We start from the raw sequence: 20,805 nt of genomic DNA, 5'->3' as shown, positions 1-20,805 counted from the left end.
ATTGCTGATATCAAAAAACTGAAAAGACAGCAGCAATATTTTTTCTTTAGCATTTCAAGAATGCTGTGGTCCATTGGCTGACAGCTAACAGTGACATTTGATGGTAAAAATAACTCTTTGATATCTCCATCTGTGAGTTCATCATTGGTAGGATGCTAAAGTGTGTTCTCAAGAAGCAGCAAAATTGCAGTAAATTGTGGACTTTCAGATATTTCTCTACAGCTGTTACAATTTTTTGTTGGAACCAGGTATTAAAGATTTCAGATTTCATCCATGTTTTCTTTTGGTAAGTGTAATTTAGAGTAGTGATTCCTGATTTTTCATGTTTTTGAAAGCTCTATGTTTCCATGATATCCCTGTTAATGTAAGCCTAAGCTTGTGGTTGCCAGTTGCATTACTGCAAGTGAGTCTAGTAACTTGTTCCTTACTTTTGTTGGGTCCACACACACACACACACACACACACACACACACACACAAGGAAGCACACCTCATGCACACATGACCACCAACTCCAGCATCTCGGGCAGGAATGTCAGCATTCCGGCCCGAGCTGCTGGAGTCAGTGGTCATGCACACATGAGGTGTACTTGCTTGTTTGTGTGGATTGTGTATGTGTCTCTTTTACTGATGAAGGCTGTTGTAAAAGCTTTATGTGTCTTTTAATTGCGCCTCTCTGAAACTTGATGTGTGTTCTTTAAGGTAAGTAACAATCTGTCTTTTCCTACATTGTTTATATTCCTAATTGGAGTTCCATTGTTTGAAATTGTTTTTTCCACTGATCCAACCATACATCACTGGCAATAAATTCGGAATTATCTCCTTCTGTTTGCCATTGAAATTGCAGTGTTTTTTCTTGTAGTATCAGCCCAGTAACAGGAAAACCTTTCCCTCTTAAATGTTCATGCCACAAAATAAAGCTCCCTCAATGTCTTTCAGCATTGTCTTACTTACTTTTACTCTATTTCCATTAGCTTGGGAAGCACACCACCCCTCAATTTCTGCTCGATTTATCTTCAGTCTCCAACAGTATGATTTCCTACCCCCTTACTCCAAACCAACAGTTTTGGCTGCTATCCAAGAATCTAGTCCCATTACTGCACATAGTTTCTGATTTGTAGTCACTACAAGTTTTGTTTGTTTATCACCCATTTCGGACTCTTTAATTAAAATACAAAGGAGGAAACAAAACAGCAATTTAACAGTGCACGCACTTAGGGCATCTTATATACAACTGAAGAAACAAAGAGTGCAGAGTTACCTACAGAGCTGCTCTCTCTCCACGTGTTCATTGTTGTTTCTGAGCACTGGAAGAGGGTCCTGGTAATTTATTCAGTATTAACAGTACAGTATGTACTTTATAATTGTGACTCCAGATGTGCTAGAAGCAAAAAGACTCATAAAACGCTCTGAAACCCCACAGAGCATTGTAGCTGGGCTCGCTTGCTGAATCCTTCGAAAAGTGCAGTATGTACAATATGTTAATGCTCATTTTATCACAGATAAGTATTATTGTGATATTAAATAGGACATAGAGTATGGAGGCCGGATATGGAGGAGCTGTAAACTGATGTAAACCATTGTAGAAATAAACAGGTCTATGTACTTATAAAAAATAGGGGACCTTACTTTTGGGATTACCCTTGTATCTTCTAGAGATGTATATAAGTGCATTTGTTCTGAGAATTATTCATTCTTGGCCTTAGGGTGATCAGAAATGGGAGACCAAACAGGATCAAAGCAAAGAAAGGAACCTTTAGTTGCATGATAACCTGAATTCAGTTAAATTTCCTGCGTTCTTAGGAAAACAACATGGATCTTTAATAAACAATTAATTTTCTGTGTGTAAGTTGTATTTCAAAATTGTTTTCAAGTTTCTCAGTAGTACCCTCAAGTTTTTCTTGTACTTGCAGAAAACAGGATTTTCCAGTTTTCCTATTTCTTCTATAGAACCAAACTTATCTGTAATATGGAGAAACATTAAACCTGAAGTGCTGCCAGGGGCAGATAAGGATATCCGTGAAGCCGCTTTAGAAGCACTACGTGCCCTGCTACACAGTTTGTCAGTGTCTCCTCTCAACAGGGAATATGCAGCACTGCTTACACAAGTTGTACAGGTTGTGATAAGAGGTAAGTGGCCTAGGTGCCCTCTCCCTTATGTGTTAATGAAATTGAAGTGTTAGAAATTCAGAATAGAAGATCCAGTTTCTTCTCATCTAGGGAAATATATGAAAAAAAATTTATTATATTTTACTTGGTCTTCGTACTGAAAAGATTTTAAATGCATGTGGACTATTATCATTGGAAAATACATGATTGAATGCAATAACCTATGAGGATGAATTACTACACATCAAACAGAAGAGATACTGAACAGCAGGTAGGTGTGAAGAAGGAGCAGTAAACTTCGCACCTTTCAGAGTGCTCCTTCAGAAAACACACACACACACACACACACACACACACACACACACACACACACAGGAAATGGGGTGGGGTACTATTGTGGAACATTCTGCTGCCCCTACAACTACTTCACACTCCCCCTGCCTCTATTCTACTCCACCATAGTTCAGACATTGTAAAATGGCCTTAAATATTTGTGTTTTCCTGCTCTAGATTCTCCTTTTTACCCTCTAATGGTAATTTTTTCCTGAAAATTTTCTTAGTGTATCCCTACCCAGATTCTACGCCTAAATGCATAGTTCATGCTGGCACATTGATTCCTAACATTCTCACATCGTATTCATATTCCTCCCTTTCACCACTGCATACTGCTCTCCCCCCCCCCACCCCCACCCCCACCCCCCCACCGCCCCGCCCCCACTCACTCACTCACTCCAGCTGAGGTCGTTGCTTACTCCCTACAGGGTAGCAGTGTTAAGACACAGCAGTAGCTCAAACTCTGTGTGTGTGTGAGAGAGAGGAGGACTTTGTCTGAAAACTGAATAATTTTTCATCCTTTCTGTGTACTTGTCACTTGCTCAGTGCATCTTTTACATGATTAGTCATATCTGCTGCGTTACTACTGAAAGTATTAAACATTTTCAGTGCTTCATTAGAAAGATTAATTATAGTATATTTATGCAGTAACATTTACAATTGCAGCACCATGCTATATACTAAAACAGTATAAAATTATTCAGATTTTCGGTTTTTGGTGTTATTCTTGCATGTAATAAGACAAACCGATGTATCATAATTACTTGCTACACAAAGTAATCCTATACGCTTGCCAGAAAGTGGTAACAAAATCACCAAAATACTTAAAATTGAAAGTAATGAAATTAGTACAATAAAACATGGTGTGCCCTTTCTGGACATAAACTAAACTCATACAACTCATAAAATTACATTAACGCCACCTCTGGGCTTACAGTATAAATGTGGAATGAAGCAGCATTACAATATTGAAAGGTATGAACGCTAGCCAGAGGTGCATAAATGAACAAATACTGTGTCTACCCAATTATCAGACAAGATCTTTTCCCAAATTCGTCACTCAGAAAATACAGGGTCATCTTATATTCGCAGATTAAGTTATTTATCCTAAGGTCAACGTTTTTATGTTATTTAATAGAGTATGTAGGGGGTTGTCTTACATTTACAGATAAGGCTTTGGTTATTGACATCAGGTATAGATTTATTTTGAAAAATTCGGAAGGGCAGGGATCAGCAAACAATATTTGCACTCATAGAAGATCAAGATTTCCAGATATGCCAAAGCTCTCTAGTCAGAACTGATGTTACTCGAACAGTATTTCGCATTTGCTGAAGCGCAGCACCACCAATGGATTTGGAAGAGGAACAGTGATACCAGCTGGACTAAAATCTAGATGAGTGCAGGGAAGGGAGTATGAGCAGGTGGCAAATTACGTCATGTTGCCAACCGTGGGAAACCATATCAGGTACTTTGGCTTTTTAGGAACAGCTACCATGTTCAGACTGCAGTTTGCTTGAATGCATTTGTAATCAAAATTGAATTGACTTTAAAAATTGGACAGTAATCTTCATTTGTGCAGGAGACGGTAAAAGTCTAGGTATGGGCCAGTAGTGTATCATGCTGTAATGTTGTGAATGGTCACCATGACATATGATGGGAATGAAAGGGGGTGTGTGGTTCTATGCAGCCAGTGAGAGAGCAGCTGGCTGATGATAAATCTGGACGCAAGAGACATTGTCACACCCTCGTGTCAGCACAGAAGCGAAACCTGATATGAATTCGGATAGAAACAGATGTGTTACCAGATCCCACACCATCCACAACATATTTGGAAAAAACCAGCCAAATATTTGCAACAACAAAGACATAAACTACACAACTGTATTGTTAGGATGATGATGATTAAAAATAGTGATACCAAAGACAACAGGGATAGTAAGTGAAAAATGTAGAAAAGAATTGTCAAATGAATATAAAAACTTTCTTTCCATTTATTTTATTTATCCTTGTATTATCAAAATGTAGACAATCAATAAATGGCATAAATTTAGAACAGGTGTAGTGTTAAGTTTTTAGGTAGACACTTTACACCAATAAATTGGTTTGTAATTTTGAAGAGTCGGAATATGTTAAAAACAAATTTTTCTCAAAAAGCCCCTTGAAAAAAAGGGGGTTGTCTTATAATCAGAGTTGTCTTATGATCAGGGACATCTTATACTCGGGTAAATACAGTAAGTAAACTAAAGAAATGAAAATAATACAATAAAAAATGGTATGCCTTCTTTGCTTATAAACTAAAAATCATGCAGATTGTAAAAACATTACCTCCATTTCTGTGCTTACAGTATAAACATGTAGAATAAAACAGCATTTAACATTGAAAGGTAGGAAGGTAGCCAGTGGCGCCTTCTTATGAACAAGTAAGTAAAATAAAGGATTGTAACAGAGTTATGGGAAATAACTAACTTACGATACTATTTTATATTTTTATTTGCTTCTAGGTAGATAAAAAAACACTAAGCATGGTTATTGGTTACTTGGCTGGTTTTGTGACTTTTAGCCTACCGAGTGTGCATGTTTGAAAATAACCACGTCCTTACGTAATCCCATTTGTTTGAATGTATTTTATTTCCCATGACCCTGTTACATTCCGTGATTTTACTTATTTGTTCATTCTGTATGCATCACAGGATAGCTTCATACCTTTTGATGTTGTATGCTATTTTATTACACGTGTTAATGCTGTAAGTGCAGAGATGACATTAATGTAATTGTAAAGTTGTATGATTTTAGTTTATGCCCAAAGAGGGTACACCATGTTTTATTTTTTCTTTCTTCATTCCTTTAAATTTTAATTACTTTGGTGCATTATTTTAACATTGTACTGTTTGTGTTGTGTGAAAGTGTAAATGGAGCCTTGTTCATTAGTTTGTAACACAAAAATACATGACATACTATCCTGCGCTCAGTGTCGCTGGGCTATACTTGTGGCTCCACACATGTGATTTGCTTTCCATGGTTTAACTAACCATTACTTGTGGTTTTATTGTTCAGTACATTTAAAAAAATTAAAAATTGTATAGCCTTATTATTATTTAACTATTCAGCAGCAACTCGACAAGGGCACCACATGGCTCTGACATCACATTTTCTTCCTGTTTAACCATGTAAGCAGTAGCCTCAGTTCATGTTAGACTCCTGTACACTCTACACCACCAATATTGTTTACTACATGACACTGTACTTGAGTCACCTGTTGTTAAATGGTATATAACTGTGTGGTGCTTACGTTTGCACTTATGATACACTGTCAACTACCATTTGTTCCTGATTCTCCTGTGTTGTAATTTTCAGCACTGAAGAACTACGTAATAGTTGAACTCTTAGATCTGCTGTAACTATGGATTCCACAATTAATTGTTGTTCTTTTCTCCATTATCTATACTCAATGGTCACTGCACACAATGGGAGTGTATGGATTCCAATTTGATTAATGTGTGATAATGTTTGAGAACATAGAATATCAGTGAAATTATGGCTATTCGTATTAAACATCAACACAGCATGTTCAGTACACAGTCACCTATTGCAGGCATATCCTGTCCTGCCACAGGCAGAGCCATCTATGAAAGCATGTCAAAGTAGTCATATCATATACTAGCTGTGCCATAGCATTTTATGTGGGCATGACCACAAACCAGCTGGCCACCCAAATGAATGGCCACCATCAAACTGTGGCCAAGAGGCAAGTTATCTATCCAGTGGTGCTCATGCTGCTGAATAAACATGCTCAATTTCAGTGGCTTCTTCACAAGCCATGCCATCTGAATTCCTTAAATGGGAATTGTTATTGCAACACATTGTTCAATCTCGTAATCTTCCTGGTGTCAATCTCAGCTAATCTCTGGGCATGATTTTAACTTCACTCATCCTTCACTCAAATCATTCTCTCTGCAGACTGCCTCTGCATCTGTTCTAGCTGCCTCTCCCAATCCAGTACTCAACATAACTGTGCACTGTGCTTAATTCCCCCTGGCTGTGGCCAAAACAAGCTCACTAGTACCAAATTCATATCCTGTGTGCCTGCTGCCTCTCTCACCCAGCAATCTCTCCAGTACCTTTCTCTCGTGGCCCACTCCACTCATTACAACCCCTCACCCAATCAAGCTACACTGCCAGCACAATGTAGTCTGTAGGAAAAATGTAGTTGAGCTTGTGTATGTGTGCATTTATGTTTTCTGTAGCTGACATGGAGGATTCGTTTGGAAGCTGGCAACAGTCTGTGTATTGTTTGTGTCTATATCAGTGACTCAGCTTCTCAGCTAGTCAGTGAGTAACCACCTGTATTTCATCCCATTGCCACAATCTACATAATTGGTCCTGTGAGAATAATACAATAAAATAAAGGAATGAAAATAGTACAATAAAAAATGGTATGTGTTCTTTGGGTATAAACTAAAAACATACAGATCGTAAGAAGACATTAGCGACTTCTCTACGCTACTGTATAAAGGTGTGGAATAAAACACCATATAACAATGAAAGGTAGGAAGCTAGCCAGCCGCGCATTTTCATGAATAAGTAAAAAATGTACATTGATATAAGCACACCAGGGAGATGGTTTCATCCAGCGTATGGTTTACACATCAAGAGAGTGGGAAAGGCCTTTGTTAGTTATAAGATCTCAAATATAGTTCATATGAAATTGAACATGCAGTGAGGTTTTAAGCAAGTTATACCTTTGAAAGGCAAAAGTGATGTGCGTCTGGAATTAAGCTCGCGATTTGAGGAAACAATACTGGTAGTGGTCCCTACCAAGAGCAATGACAAAAATGATTTTTTAGCAGAAGCAGCTGCACCTTGCTTGAAAAATGAAAACAGTGATAAAATATTTAATCTGCTGCAAGTCAATGTTTGTTGTATAATAAATGAATTATTAGAACTGGAACATGTTTGTAGCATTAAGGATGTATTCTCAATCATATGCTGTTGCTGATGTAATGTGTAGGAAACACAGAAAAATTGTCATGCTGGAGTTTACTTTAAGTGTGTTCTAAAATGTACAACATTAAACTTTACACAATATTGTTGGAAGTAAATGCTGAGTTTAGATGTGTAAGTCTCAGTGAAGATAGTATAATAGTCGTTAGCTTGTGTGTAGGTCCCCAAATGGAGATTCAAATGTAGTTTTGAACAGTTTGAATTAGTGGTTAGAAAACTTTTTACACTTAAAATTGAGCTTGTTATCTGTGGGGATTTTAATATTGATATGGGGAATTCAAAGCAAAGGGAGTCCAGAACATTTGTTAACATTTTAAGTTCTTTAAACTTACATTTCTTGAGCAAGTATCCCACGTGTAATAACGTGTTTCTAGACAATGTTATTGTTAACGTACACTGAGAGGCATAGGTGGCTAGCCTGACCAATGGAGTATTTGCAGACCATTTTCCATTGTTTTTAACACTTTGTTTCACACAACCAACTTATTCAAAATGAATTTAGTGTGGCATGGGTAAGAGGTCAGGGAAAGAAGAATAATATGTTATATATTGACAAATTAAAGAATGCAAACTGGGATTATGTACGTGAACGTTAGGCAAGAAAAATTGGAGTTGAAAATGATTTTGATGACATTTTTTTTAAAAAATGTAGAGATTTATGGTTTTCATGTTCCCCATTAATAAAAATTAACATCTCAAATAAGCATAAAAATACAATAGTTTTCATGTTCTATGTTAATAAAGATTAACTCCTCAAATACACATAAAAATACAAAAATTATCTGGTATACAAAAGACCCTACAGAAATTAGAGAAAACATGATCATACAGTATCGAGTATATGAAAATGAGGGTAATCGAGGGACTGAATGGCGAGATTTGCATTACAATGATTCCCTTACAAGTAGAAAGTATTACAAAGCTAGGTAAAGTGCTCCAGACAAGTATAATGCACATTGGGAGGTTGTCAGACGAGATAATTCTTCCAGCTACGTATGTCAAGCTCGGCATGATCCAGGAGAATTGAATGACTACTTACTTCGTCACATCATCAGAGAACTTGGACACATCTGCAAGAGATTTGCTTGGTCCCTAGTTGTATGAAAGGCCTTCATTTCATTGGGATAAAATCAGACGCGATGATGGCCATAAAACTGTTTCCAAATTATCTAATTCCAAATGTAGTGACTGCTACTACATGTCTAATTATGTTGTTCAACAGACAGTTCACTTTATAAGTAAGCCACTGAGTTTTATTTTTAATAAATGTTTAGAGTATGCAGTGATCTAGTAGCCCACCTCTGAATTGCTTAAATGTCTTCCTTCAATACGGGCTGATGTGGATCCCAAACACTCGAGCAGTACTCAAGAATAGGTCACACCAGCATCCAATATGCAGTCTCCTTTACAGGTGAACATCTCTTTCCTAAAATTCTCACAGTAAACCAAAGTCAACCATTCAATTTTCCTACCACAGTTATCACATACTAGTTCCACCTCGTATCACTTTGCAACATTGTACCCAGATATTTAAATGACTTGACTGTGTCAAGCAGGACACTAGCAATACTGCACCCGAACATTACAGGTTTGATCTTCCTACTCATCTGCATTAACTTACATTTCTCCACGTCCAGGGCTGGCTGCCATTCATCACACCAACTGGAAATTTTGTCTTAAGTCATCTTGTATCTTCCTACAGTCACTCAACTTCGGCACCTTACCATATGCTATGTCATCATCAGGAAACAAACATGGATTTCTGTCCACCTTGTCCACTACACTTCCCTGGGGCACACCTGATGATACCTTTGTCTCTGATGAACACTCGCCATTGAGGACAACACACTGGGTTCTATTATTTAAGAAGCCTTCGAGCCACTCACTTATCTGTAAACTTATTCCATATGCTCGTACCTTCGTTAACAGCCTGCAATGGGGCACCGTGTCGAATGCTTTTCGGAAATATAGAAATATGGAATCTGCCTGTTGCCCTTCATTTGTAGTTCTCAATGTGGGGCAGTGCGTTAAATATTAGGGTTTCGCCGTCTGTTTACGAGAGCCTGGCCACTATTTTTGTGGTCAGCCAGAAAGCGATGGAAAACATACTGATCATATCCAGAATGAGATTTTCACTCTGCAGCGGAGTGTGCGCTGATATGAAACTTCCTGGCAGATTAAAACTGTGTGCCCGACCGAGACTCGAACTCGGGACCTTTGCCTTTCGCGGGCAAGTGCTCTACCAACTGAGCTACCGAAGCACGACTCATGCCCGGTACTCACAGCTTTAATTCTGCCAGTATCTCGTCTCCTACCTTCCAAAAATGGTTCGCAGGAGAGCTTCTGTAAAGTTTGGAAGGTAGGAGACGAGATACTGGCAGAATTAAAGCTGTGAGTACCGGGCGTGAGTCGTGCTTCGGTAGCTCAGTTGGTAGAGCACTTGCCCGCGAAAGGCAAAGGTCCCGAGTTCGAGTCTCGGTCGGGCACACAGTTTTAATCTGCCAGGAAGTTTCATACTGATCATAGTTCCCAGTCTGCAAGTCCACATTCTTGTCCAGCCCACTGAAAGAAATGTTTCTTTTTTATTTTTGTAGCGGGAATAGGACTATGATTATAAATTAAGATTTGAAATTCTAATTGTTACATATATTTAGTGAAGTTTCTCAAGCACAACATGAAGTATTCATTATGTTCATAGTGACAGTAAATCTCTCTATCCTCAACAGCACAATAAGCAATTCAGAGGCAACCTCTACAGTAAGTTCCTACCAAATTGTCTTTCTTGACTACTGATATTCAAAATAAATGCTCGCCACAAAAGTGGAAAATGATTGTCACCACGTGCCACGCGGATTTGTAAATATCACGGATGGCACACTAACAGTTACTTTAGCGAAAATGTAAGTGATCCAGGATGGTGTACAATCCTCGGGAGTTCACTATAAATTATTACTGAAAATCAATGCTTTGAAACAGCTGGTCTCTGACATCATCTGAGGCAGTGCACACTCTGGCGTTTGACACGAGCAGATCTTACAGTGGCTGGGTGCAAATTGAAGCCTAGTCTCACCTCTCAGGCTCGATTTATACATGTGGCACAGTGGACGGCCAAGGAAACACCTGCTGTCATCCGCCTTATGCACACTGCAGCAGTCTCTAAATGGCTGTTTTCTTGTACACACAATATTAATAACAAAGTTATGAATTAATTTAGAATCTTCTTAATTTTTACATGCCTGTAGGTAAGTTGGTTGAAATTACAGTAGTAGTTTCAAGTCGCTTGCATAAAACCTTTGCCTTCTAGAATTTTTAGAACGGAACTGACAGTAGATCATTCCTTCTGAACTATAACTTTAAGAGACTTGTATTGGTTGTTATTAACATTATGGTCTTAAAACTTGTTACAGCTCTTTTATTTGATAGGTTTTATCGTGTGCTGTAATAAAAATTTTCTAGTATTAAAATTAGAGATACTTAATCTACTACAAATAAGGGCATTTTAGTTCCAATTTTAGTTTTCATTAAATTACTCAAAAACTATTAGAGATAGCTTAATGGGGTTACATAGTCATTATTTTTAGGCTGAACTGAAGCATCATATGAATTTTCACATTTCTAAGTCTAATGTGTAGCACCTTCAATTTTTCTTAAAAACATGATTTCTGATTACAATTTTTATTATATCATGTTGAGACTTGCACCTGTTAATTTTGGCATACATCTGCACATTATGAGCAATTTATGGCTTTCTAGCTTTATTATGTAGCGCCACTTATTTTTTTCTTAAAACGGTATATTTAGGAAAACTATTGATCTTAGTCATTCTAAGACTTGACATTTAAAACATTATTACATTAAAGTTTATGTTTCTGAAAAAGCAATTTTAACTTTTAATTTCATTCTTAAATGTGGTACAATACTACGTGTAGGCGTATTATGGTGACACGGCACTACTAGCAGTAAAGTGTTGTAAGTCCCGGCACACTCGCTCACCTCTCTATCTCACAAACGATACAGCGCTTGTTTCGCCACATCAGTGTATCGTGTGAGAGAAGGGCAATCTGAGTTTCGTATGAGTGATGCTTCCTAAGACCGTGTGGATTCCGACATAAGCTTCCCAGTATCAAGAAAGTTTATTATATTCAAACTGAGAATATGTTCAAGGAGGGATATTGGTCTGTAATTTTGTGGGTCTGTTCTTTTACCCTTCTCATATACTGGAGTCACCTGTGCTTTTTTTTCAGTCGCTTGAGACTTTGTGCTGGGGGAGAGATTCACAATAAATGCAAGGGGCTCTGTTGTGATACTGCATTAAGTGTTCGTCTTTTGTTCTGTTTTGGTAAAGCGGGAACATCTGCCGATTGCTCTGCGTGTATAGACATCCTCCAAGCAAGATTATTGGTGAAATTTTATCACTTTTTCAGTGGTCTCATTATTAGTTGCAAACTATTTATCTTAAATTCCTCTTGGGTGTTCAGCCAGGTATAGCTGTTAATAGTGCATGAATTTTTGGTAATGAGACATGATGCCATCTTCAGCTGAATGCCGGTGACTTATAGATTGTTCCATTGATACTTCCCTTTATGTGGATAACCCTCACTCCCTGACAGTGGTCTCCATGATGGGGAACTGGAAGAAAGATGTTCTTTGTTGGTTCAGTTCAGCTGTTCCACCTCACCTTAGTGTGTCAGGAGCAACAACCCAAGCCTTTATGTGGTATAAGTGACTACGCTTGGCTGAACACCCAAGAAGAATTTAAACTATGTATTTGCTGGAAAACTGTTTGTTTGTTTGCATTGTAGTATTAATTACCAATGTGATAGTGCTGATTGCAAGTAAACTTCCTTCTGCTTATGCACGCATGCAGAAAAAAATGAAGTTGGGCATAATGAAATAATAATGTATTGATGATGAAATTCAAAGCTTTGTAATCTACACTTGAAATACATTTTGTGCATCAGGTTTTTAAAGTTTTGCTTGATGTGTTAAATAAGATTCTCTACCATCGCTGAAGGAAGTGGAGATGAATGCATTTTTGCCGTCTGTCCAATTGTTGCTGTGTGTCGCCGAAGCATCAGTGCCATCGTGTATTCAGGTTGTTACTGAGGTGAGCACATTTTCTTCAGTATTAAATTATACTAAGTGATAAATTGAGCTAAAGTGTAATTAATATAAAAATTCACAAATCTTCCGCTGAAATGAAAACTTAATGCTTCTTTTCCATTTTTTATACTCTTTTAGAGAATTCCTTCCTTCTCTTCTGTATTTATGTTATCCTCGATTTTCATTGCACAATTTCTCGTTCTCTCACATGTTGGTGCCTCTCCTTCTCCATTTTATATTAGGGATGTTCAAAAGAAAAGGTACAAAACAACACTGTGGGTATAATTGATATAATTGAAGTCTTTATTCAAAAGTAATTACTAGAGACCAGAGCACAGCTGTCCCATTATGACCTTCAGTTCATTGTCCGTATTGAAGCGCTTCTCATTAAGAGCTTTTTTAGCAGACCAAACACATGGGAGTCGCAGGACGACATGTCCGGGCTATAGGACGGATGCTCGAACTGCTCCCACTTGAATGTGGCTGTTACACTTTGTGCGACCACAGAGATGTGTGGACACACATTATCATAGAGTAGAATCACTCATCCTGTGAGCAGTCCAGGCCAGTTGCTGTTAATGGACCTGCATAGGCTGCAGAGTGTCTCACAGAACATGTCACTGTTAATCGTTTTTCTGTGCACGATGAATTCGATGAATATTGACCTCAGACATTGAAAAGACATTGACCATCATCTTGCCTGCTGAGGGCATAGCTTTGAATCTTTGAGGAGGATATGCACAGGCACATCGGGTACTACATTGCTGTCCCTAGATGTCTCACTACATTGTCCTAAAGTGGCATATGCAAATTTAAACTGATTTGGTTATTATAATGTTTTGTACCTTTCTGTTGAGCACTCCTTATACATTTCTCCTTCATTTCTGCCAACATAACTCAATTCATTACCTATTAATTTCTGGCAACTTATTACTAGTACTCTGAAATATAAGTCTCTGCCATTATTTGTTAGTTATTGTTGGAAAACTTGTATCTGAACTTAATATATTATTTATGCAGAGTGTTAAAATAGCATATTTTCCTCTACAGTGGCTACACATTTACCCTATTACTACTTTTTGTCATATTTACACAAGTGAAGCAACAGCATAGCATTTCCAAAGAATGAAGTTTCAGTGTCCACTTACTAAGAGTGTGTCATCTCTATGTGTGGGGCATTTGTATTTCAAAGATTGGTTGTTATAATTTATAGTGCACTGTCATTAAGGTCTGCTATATGTGTGTATGGAAGATTAATTTTAAAATGAGTATTATCACTTAGAGTAAATTCTGCTCTTACCTGGAATAGCAGATATATTACATACAATTTTGTGCTGTGTTCTAATGTATCAAAGATTTCAAGTTCCACTGCTGGTCCTTTATGTTCGAGCATATTAGAATTTTCTAATGAGATGATGGTTTGTACTCTGGAGTTGGCATACTAAGACTGACAATGGCTTCAAAAGAAGATATGTTACTGTATTTGATGAATGTAACAAATTGGGTGCATTGCAGCAGTAGCAGGAACTGTCTGGTGATATTTTTGACAGTGATAGTAAGTAGAGAAATGTGAGCATATCATGTATGTGTTGTTGCTCTGTCTCATCCCCCTCCTCACTCTCACTCCCCTTCCCCTTCCACTCACATTCCCTATCCTCTCCCCTTCCTCCACTCCCCAACCATCAACTCACATCCACATTCCACACTCTACCCTCCACTCACACCCACCGTCCACCCAAACTCTCATCCCGAGCTTCACCATTCTCATTCCATTTTGTCACTATTACTACCATCTGAAAGAAGTTGTGGTTTTTTATGTTTGAGCTTTTCACTTCGGATGTCTTGTGATTAGTAATTAAAGCAATACCACTAACAATAAATAATCAAAGAATGTATTGAATGAGCAAAATGATTGATTTGGACAGCAAAAGAGATTTATGTATCCATTGTGTTCTAGTGTGCAGCTTGTCTGTGTAGCGTGAGCTTAGAGAGAGAGAGAGAGAGAGAGAGAATATGCATTCCTTCCGTCAGTTCCCATAAAAAGAGTCGTTCTTTAGTGTCGATAACTCAACATGGACACCCTCCACTGTAGTATATGAAACACATTCCTCATTTGTGATTACAAGCAGTGAACTTCCCACAGTAGGTGTAGCAGTGTTATGGCTGTAAAGGAGTGTCACTTCAGGAAAAACTAACGAAAAGTATAATAGTGCTGCAATGAATTTTGAAATGGCAAGTAGCACAGTCTTTGTGTGACATGACAAGAGTAGTATAGCTATGCCAATGAGTCTCTAGTGGCTGGAGAACTCTCTCATAGCTACAATGGTGACAGAGGCCTATTGTTCACAACATTAAGAATTTCTTACAAACATGTCAGGTTGTGTTAATTGCTGTACTGGAACAGTTGTGCCCTAAATAACACCTCATAGCAATGTGCAAATAATAGCAAAGTACTTCAATTTGATTGCCACCACTGAAAAGTAGGATTCAGTTTCCCACCATAACTAAGCATCAGTGGAGATGGGTGGCTGGAACACAATTTCCATTAACACTCAGGAATTCAAGTCTCCCTTCTCCACATAGCATCTTCACTCTACATCGTCAGAGGCCTTAGAGACTACATCAGACAGTGATCAAACCCAGTACATCATGTTGTGTAAGAAACATGGTGTGTTAAAACACTGGTGAACACTTTCTGGCAGAATCAGTTTTAAATGGAGTTTTTTGAAATACACTACTGATTTTTCAGAGTTGGTAGGTATGGTTTGATACTTTTTGTGGACAGCAAAATAAAAATGCAGCCATTGGAGGTGAGTCTCTATAATGAAGACAGATATTACCAATAAGTGTTAGTTATCGAAAATTACAGTTTTAACTGGCAGAATGTATATTTTCTGAAGACTCTACAAAGGGTACTAATAAAGTTTTGTAATACAGCTTTATTTATATAATTTTTTCATGTAATTTCCATCACATTGAATACACGTCTCCATCCTCTGAAACGAATTGCTAAACCAATTCTCCCAAGTTTCTGCAGGGAGTAAGGCACATTTGTTGTTCCAAGCCCACAAGAGGTCCTCATCACTTGAAAACAGCATTCTTTTCAACTTCATTTTCACTTGCAGGAACAGTATAAAGTCACAAGGAGCAAGGTCTGAACTGTAAAGTGGCTGCTCAAGAAGTTTTTCTGATAGCTATGGGTGTGTTGTCATCATCTTCAAAGACCCAAACTTTGTTTTGAGTCTTAGGTAGCACATGATAACAGCACAGTAAAGTCTCGTTACCTATCATGATGTTATTCATGTACTAAGATTATCCCTTAGAAAACTTCTGTAACATCTCCCGGCACCAAGTCACACTTTGTGTCATCGGCCTTTCCGTCAGTCCGTGCAGCACCCAGAGACGACAAAATTTCTTTACTTACAAATGATCATGCAGAGTCGAACAAATTACAGCTGCATTTAGCCCTAGCCTCTCTCTGGTTATAGATCACTCATCTATCTCTGTCTAGCATTTTCCTCACTGCATTGATGTTTTTCTCTGTGACTGATGATTGTGACCTTCCCGTCCTCTCAGCGTCCTGTAGAGTGAAATTTCCTCTTGGGAGTTCTCTGTACCACCTGAATATAGTTTTATGATGTGGACATACATCACCAAGTGCAAGAGTAATTTCTTCAAAGCACTGGTTCATATTTAAACCATGCGCAAAGTTGTAGTGCAGAACTGCCCGAATCTCATTCATGACCATGATGCCATAGCAAGCATTTCAAAATAACCCTGCTAGGGAACGACTGTGCCCACAGACTTGGCACAGCGGCTATAAGGCAAGTATGAAGTATACTCAGAACACAGCAACAACCAGCATCCTGCGACTTAATTGTTGCGTCGTATTGCAAAACATTCCTAGTATCCTTAGTATATTTTCTCACCCAGTGATTTGTATCTTAAGTCTGCAAAGTTTGTTCTGAATCCTAATACATTAGTATGAAGCTGGTATTTGTACAGATATCATTGGTGATCTTGCAATTCTCGAAGAATGAAGTTATAATGAAATCTAGACCTGTTGCTGCTTACAGGTGTTGATAACTATCAATGGGGACAGTTGAAAAATATGTGCCCCAACCGGGACTTAAACCCGGGACCTCCTGCTTACATGGCAGATGCTCTGTCCGACTGAGCCACCAAGGACACAAATGATAGTGCAACTGCAGGGACTTGTCTCTGGCACGCTCCCCGTGAGACCCACACTTTCCAACCTTCTGTCCACACACTACATTTTTAGTGCCCCTGCCCACCATACTCATTACTCGCGGCAGTCAAACTACCAATTCCCATAAGAGTCCGCGCATTTTAAATACATCCGCACTGAAGACGATCATTGGCCGGTAAGCCTTATCTATATGAAGCTGGTATCTGTACATATATCATTGGTGATTTTGCAGCTCTCGAAGAATGAAGGTACAATGAAATCTAGGCCTTTCGCTGCTTACAGGAATAGGTAAATATCAACAGGGACAGCTGAAAAATGTGTGCCCCGTTGATATTTATCAATGCTCATAAGCAGCGAAAGGTCTAGATTTCATTATAACTTCATAATACATTAGTGGCTGGCTTTCTTCCTATGGACTTAATATGTATCTCATGATGGCTTTTTAATTTGATTCTGCCTAGTCTACTCACATTATAAAAAATTTTATGATACTGTCAATTGGCAATTATATTCAGAGGGAATAAACTTGTTTCTAGTCATTAATACATAAATCTGTGATAGTGCAAGAGTAGCTTGCAGAACAGAACAAGATTGCCCTTTGGGCTCTCTTCTTTCAGCCCAAAAACTCAATTCCATAAAAAAATTATGGGCAGAGCCAGAATGGACGGGAATGTCATTTCAAGAACCCAAGATGGCCTTTGGAAGGTAACCCTAGCTGCCTGGGATAAGTTTTAGGTGGACAATAAATAACTCATTTTTTACAGTGAGACTTCCTCGCAGAGTGTCATTGAAGTCTTAAGACTTTAGATTAAGATTCTAAATAGTGAATGAACTTAACGCAATGCTCTTTTGAAGGCCAAGAATCTCAATGAAAACTGTAAGACTTTGTTCTGTTGATTTCTACAGATGAAAGTTGGTGCAGTAACACAAATTCCCTGAACGATATCCTTCCATCAAATGACCAGCCTCTCAACGAAACTACTGAAATAACCCAACATTATGCTGACACATCTAACATCCAAGTATTAATTGCAACTAACTCGTGCTTTCTTCACCTCACCAAATCATCAAGTGCCATTTTTCAGGTCTTTAATCATAGGAAATAAAGGGCACAGGGTACCTTGTATGTTTGCTTCCCTTGTATTTAGTGTCATAATTTAACTGTATCACTCATATACATAGTTAAAAGCTTCTCTACTATTGTTAGCCATAATGTAATATTGCAATGTGATTGACTCCTGCATAACATTTAATCATCTGCCATTTTGAGGTCATGCCAATTTTTATCCTTTCAAGTACAGCTACAATTGTATCTCCAGTTATCTATTCCAAGAAGCATTTTCACTTTATGCTAATTGCTGATCACTAATAGTGTGTGCTACCATCAAACAGTTTATTTGCTGCTGATATGTCTTTTCACCAAAACTGTTGCTTGTACTTACAGTGATGATGTCAGTATTCATGGAAATACACTTTCTACAGATTAACAAATGATTTCTGTCAGGTACAGCCAGTGAGCTCAATACTAAATTGGAGAGATAACTACACGAATCAGAACCGTGGTGCATGATGTCACAGTTGCCCTGTTAAACTGTGGCAAGGTGTCAAATTGTTCTGTTACATAGAAAAAATACAGTTACCATTTATGTACGGTATATGACACCATGTGTGTTTATTTCACCATTAGCTATTGCCTCATACCTTCTAAGGCTTCCCCGCAAGATCAGTTTTGCAATTACTACGCTGTGTTTAGATACATAAATTCCATATTGCTGCTGCTAAAGCTGCTGACAAATTATGCATCTTAAAAATGTTTCCTCTGTGCAAAAGATTTTTTGCTTTCAATTTTTGCATTTTATTTCCTGAATGATGAAACTATGAAAAATTTCTTATTGTTGTGGTCGTCAGTCCAGAGACTGGTTTGATGCAGCTCTCCACGCTACGCTGTGCAAGCGTCTTCATCTCCCAGTACCTACTGCAACCTACATCCTTCTGAATCTGCTTAGTGTCTTCATCTCTTGGTCTCCCTTTGCGATTTTTACCCTCCACGCTGCCCTCCAGTACGAAATTGGTGATCCCTTGATGCCTCAGAACAGGTCCTACCAACCGATCCCTTCTTCTAGTCAAGTCGTGCCAAAAATTTATCTTCTCCCCAATTGTATTCAATACCTCCTCATTAGTTATGTGATCTACCCATCTAATCTTCAGCATTCTTCTGTAGCACCACATTTTGAAAGATTCTATTCTTTTCTTGTCCAAATCATTTATCGTCCACATTTCACTTCCACACATGGCTACACTCCATACAAATACTTTCAGAAACGACTTCCTGACACTTAAATATATACTCGATCTTAACAAATTTCTCGTTTATAGAAACACTTTCCTTGCCATTGCCAGTCTACATTTTATAACCTCGCTACTTTGACCATCATCAGTTATTTTGCTCCCCAAATAGCAAAACTCATTTACTACTTTAAGCGTCTCATTTCCTAATCTAATTCCCTCAGTATCACCCGATATAATTCGACTACATTCCATTATCCTCATTTTGCTTATGTTGATGTTAATCTTATATCCTCCTTTCTAGACTCTGTCCATTCTGTTCAGCCACTCTTCCAGGTCCTTTGCTGTCTCTGACAGAATTACAATGTCATCAGCAAACCTCAAAGTTTTTATTTCTTCTCCATGGATTTTAATTCCTACTCCGAATTTTTCTTTTGTTTCCTTTACTGCTTGCTCAATATACAGATTGAATAACATTGGGAATAGGCTACAACCCTCTCTCACCTCCTTCCCAACCACTGCTTCCCTTTCATGCACCTGGACTCTTATAATTGCCATCTGGTTTCTGTACAAATTGTAAACAGCCTTTTGTTCCCTGTATTTGACCCATGCCACCCTCAGAATTTGAATGACTGTATTCCAGTCAACATTGTCAAAAGCTTTCTCTAAGTCTACAAATGCTAGAAACGTAGATTTTCCTTTCCTTAATCTATCTTCTAAGATAAGTCGTAGGGTCAGTATTGCCTCACGTGTTCCAACATTTCTACGGAATCCAAACTGATCTTCCCCGAGGTCAGCTTCTACCAGTTTTTCCATTCGTCCGTAAAGAATTCGCATTAGTATTTTGCAGCCGTGACTTATTAAACTGATAGTTCAGTTATTTTTACATTTGGGATTGGAATTATTATATTATTCTTGAAGTCTGAGGGTATTTCACCTGTCTCATGCATCTCGCTCACCAGATGGTGGAGTTTTGTCAGGGCTGGCTCTCCCAAGGCTGTCAGTAGTTATAATGGAATGTTGGCTACTCTCGGGGCCATGTTTCGACTTAGGTCATACAGTGCTCTGTCAAACTCTTCACGCAGTATCATATCTCCCATTACATCTTCATCTACTTCCTCTTACATTCACATAATATTGTCCTCAAGAACATTGCCCTTGTATAAACGCTCTATATACTCCTTCCGCCTTTCTGTTGTCCCTTCTTTGCTTAGAACTGGGTTTCCATCTGAGCTCTTGATATTCATACAAGTAGTTCGCTTGTCTCCAAAGGTCTCTTTAATTTTCCTGTTGGCAGTACCTATCTTACCCCTAGTGAGATATGCCTCTACATCCTTACATTTGTCCTCTAGCCATCCCTGCTTAACCATTTTGCACTTCCTGCCGATCTCATTTTTGAGACATTTGTATTCCTTTTTGCCTGCTTCATTTACTGCATTTTTATATTTTCTCCTTTCATCAATGATATTCAGTATATCTTCTGTTACTCAAGGATTTTTACTAGCCCTCGTCTTTTTACCTACTTGATCCTTCGCTGCCTTCGCTATTTCATCCCTCAAAGCTACCCATTCTTTTTCTAATGTATTTCTTTCCCCCATTCCTGTCAATCGTTCCCTAATGCCCTCCCTGTAAGTCCCTACAACCTCTGGTTCTGTCAATTTATCTATGTCCCATCTCCTTAAATTCCCATCTCCGTGCAGTTTTTTCAGTTTTAATCTACAGTTCATAATCAATAGATTGTGATCAGAGTCCACATCTGCCCC

At 38.3% G+C, this 20,805-nt stretch overlaps 1 protein-coding gene across 1 annotated transcript in view; it reads left to right on the top strand.

Annotated features, from left to right (window-relative positions):
- LOC126259167 (MMS19 nucleotide excision repair protein homolog) overlaps positions 1 to 20,805 on the top strand; it is a 269,613-nt gene that overhangs the window by 117,325 nt on the left and 131,483 nt on the right. Inside the window, exons 6-7 of the mRNA XM_049955735.1 lie at positions 1,913 to 2,129; positions 12,438 to 12,550. Of these exons, the coding sequence (XP_049811692.1) occupies positions 1,913 to 2,129; positions 12,438 to 12,550 (330 nt within the window). The remainder of the gene's footprint in view (positions 1 to 1,912; positions 2,130 to 12,437; positions 12,551 to 20,805) is intronic.

This window comes from Schistocerca nitens, chromosome 1 (genome assembly GCF_023898315.1).
Source record: "Schistocerca nitens isolate TAMUIC-IGC-003100 chromosome 1, iqSchNite1.1, whole genome shotgun sequence".
Lineage (NCBI taxonomy): Eukaryota > Metazoa > Arthropoda > Insecta > Orthoptera > Acrididae > Schistocerca > Schistocerca nitens.
This window is presented reverse-complemented; position numbering and strand designations above follow the sequence as displayed.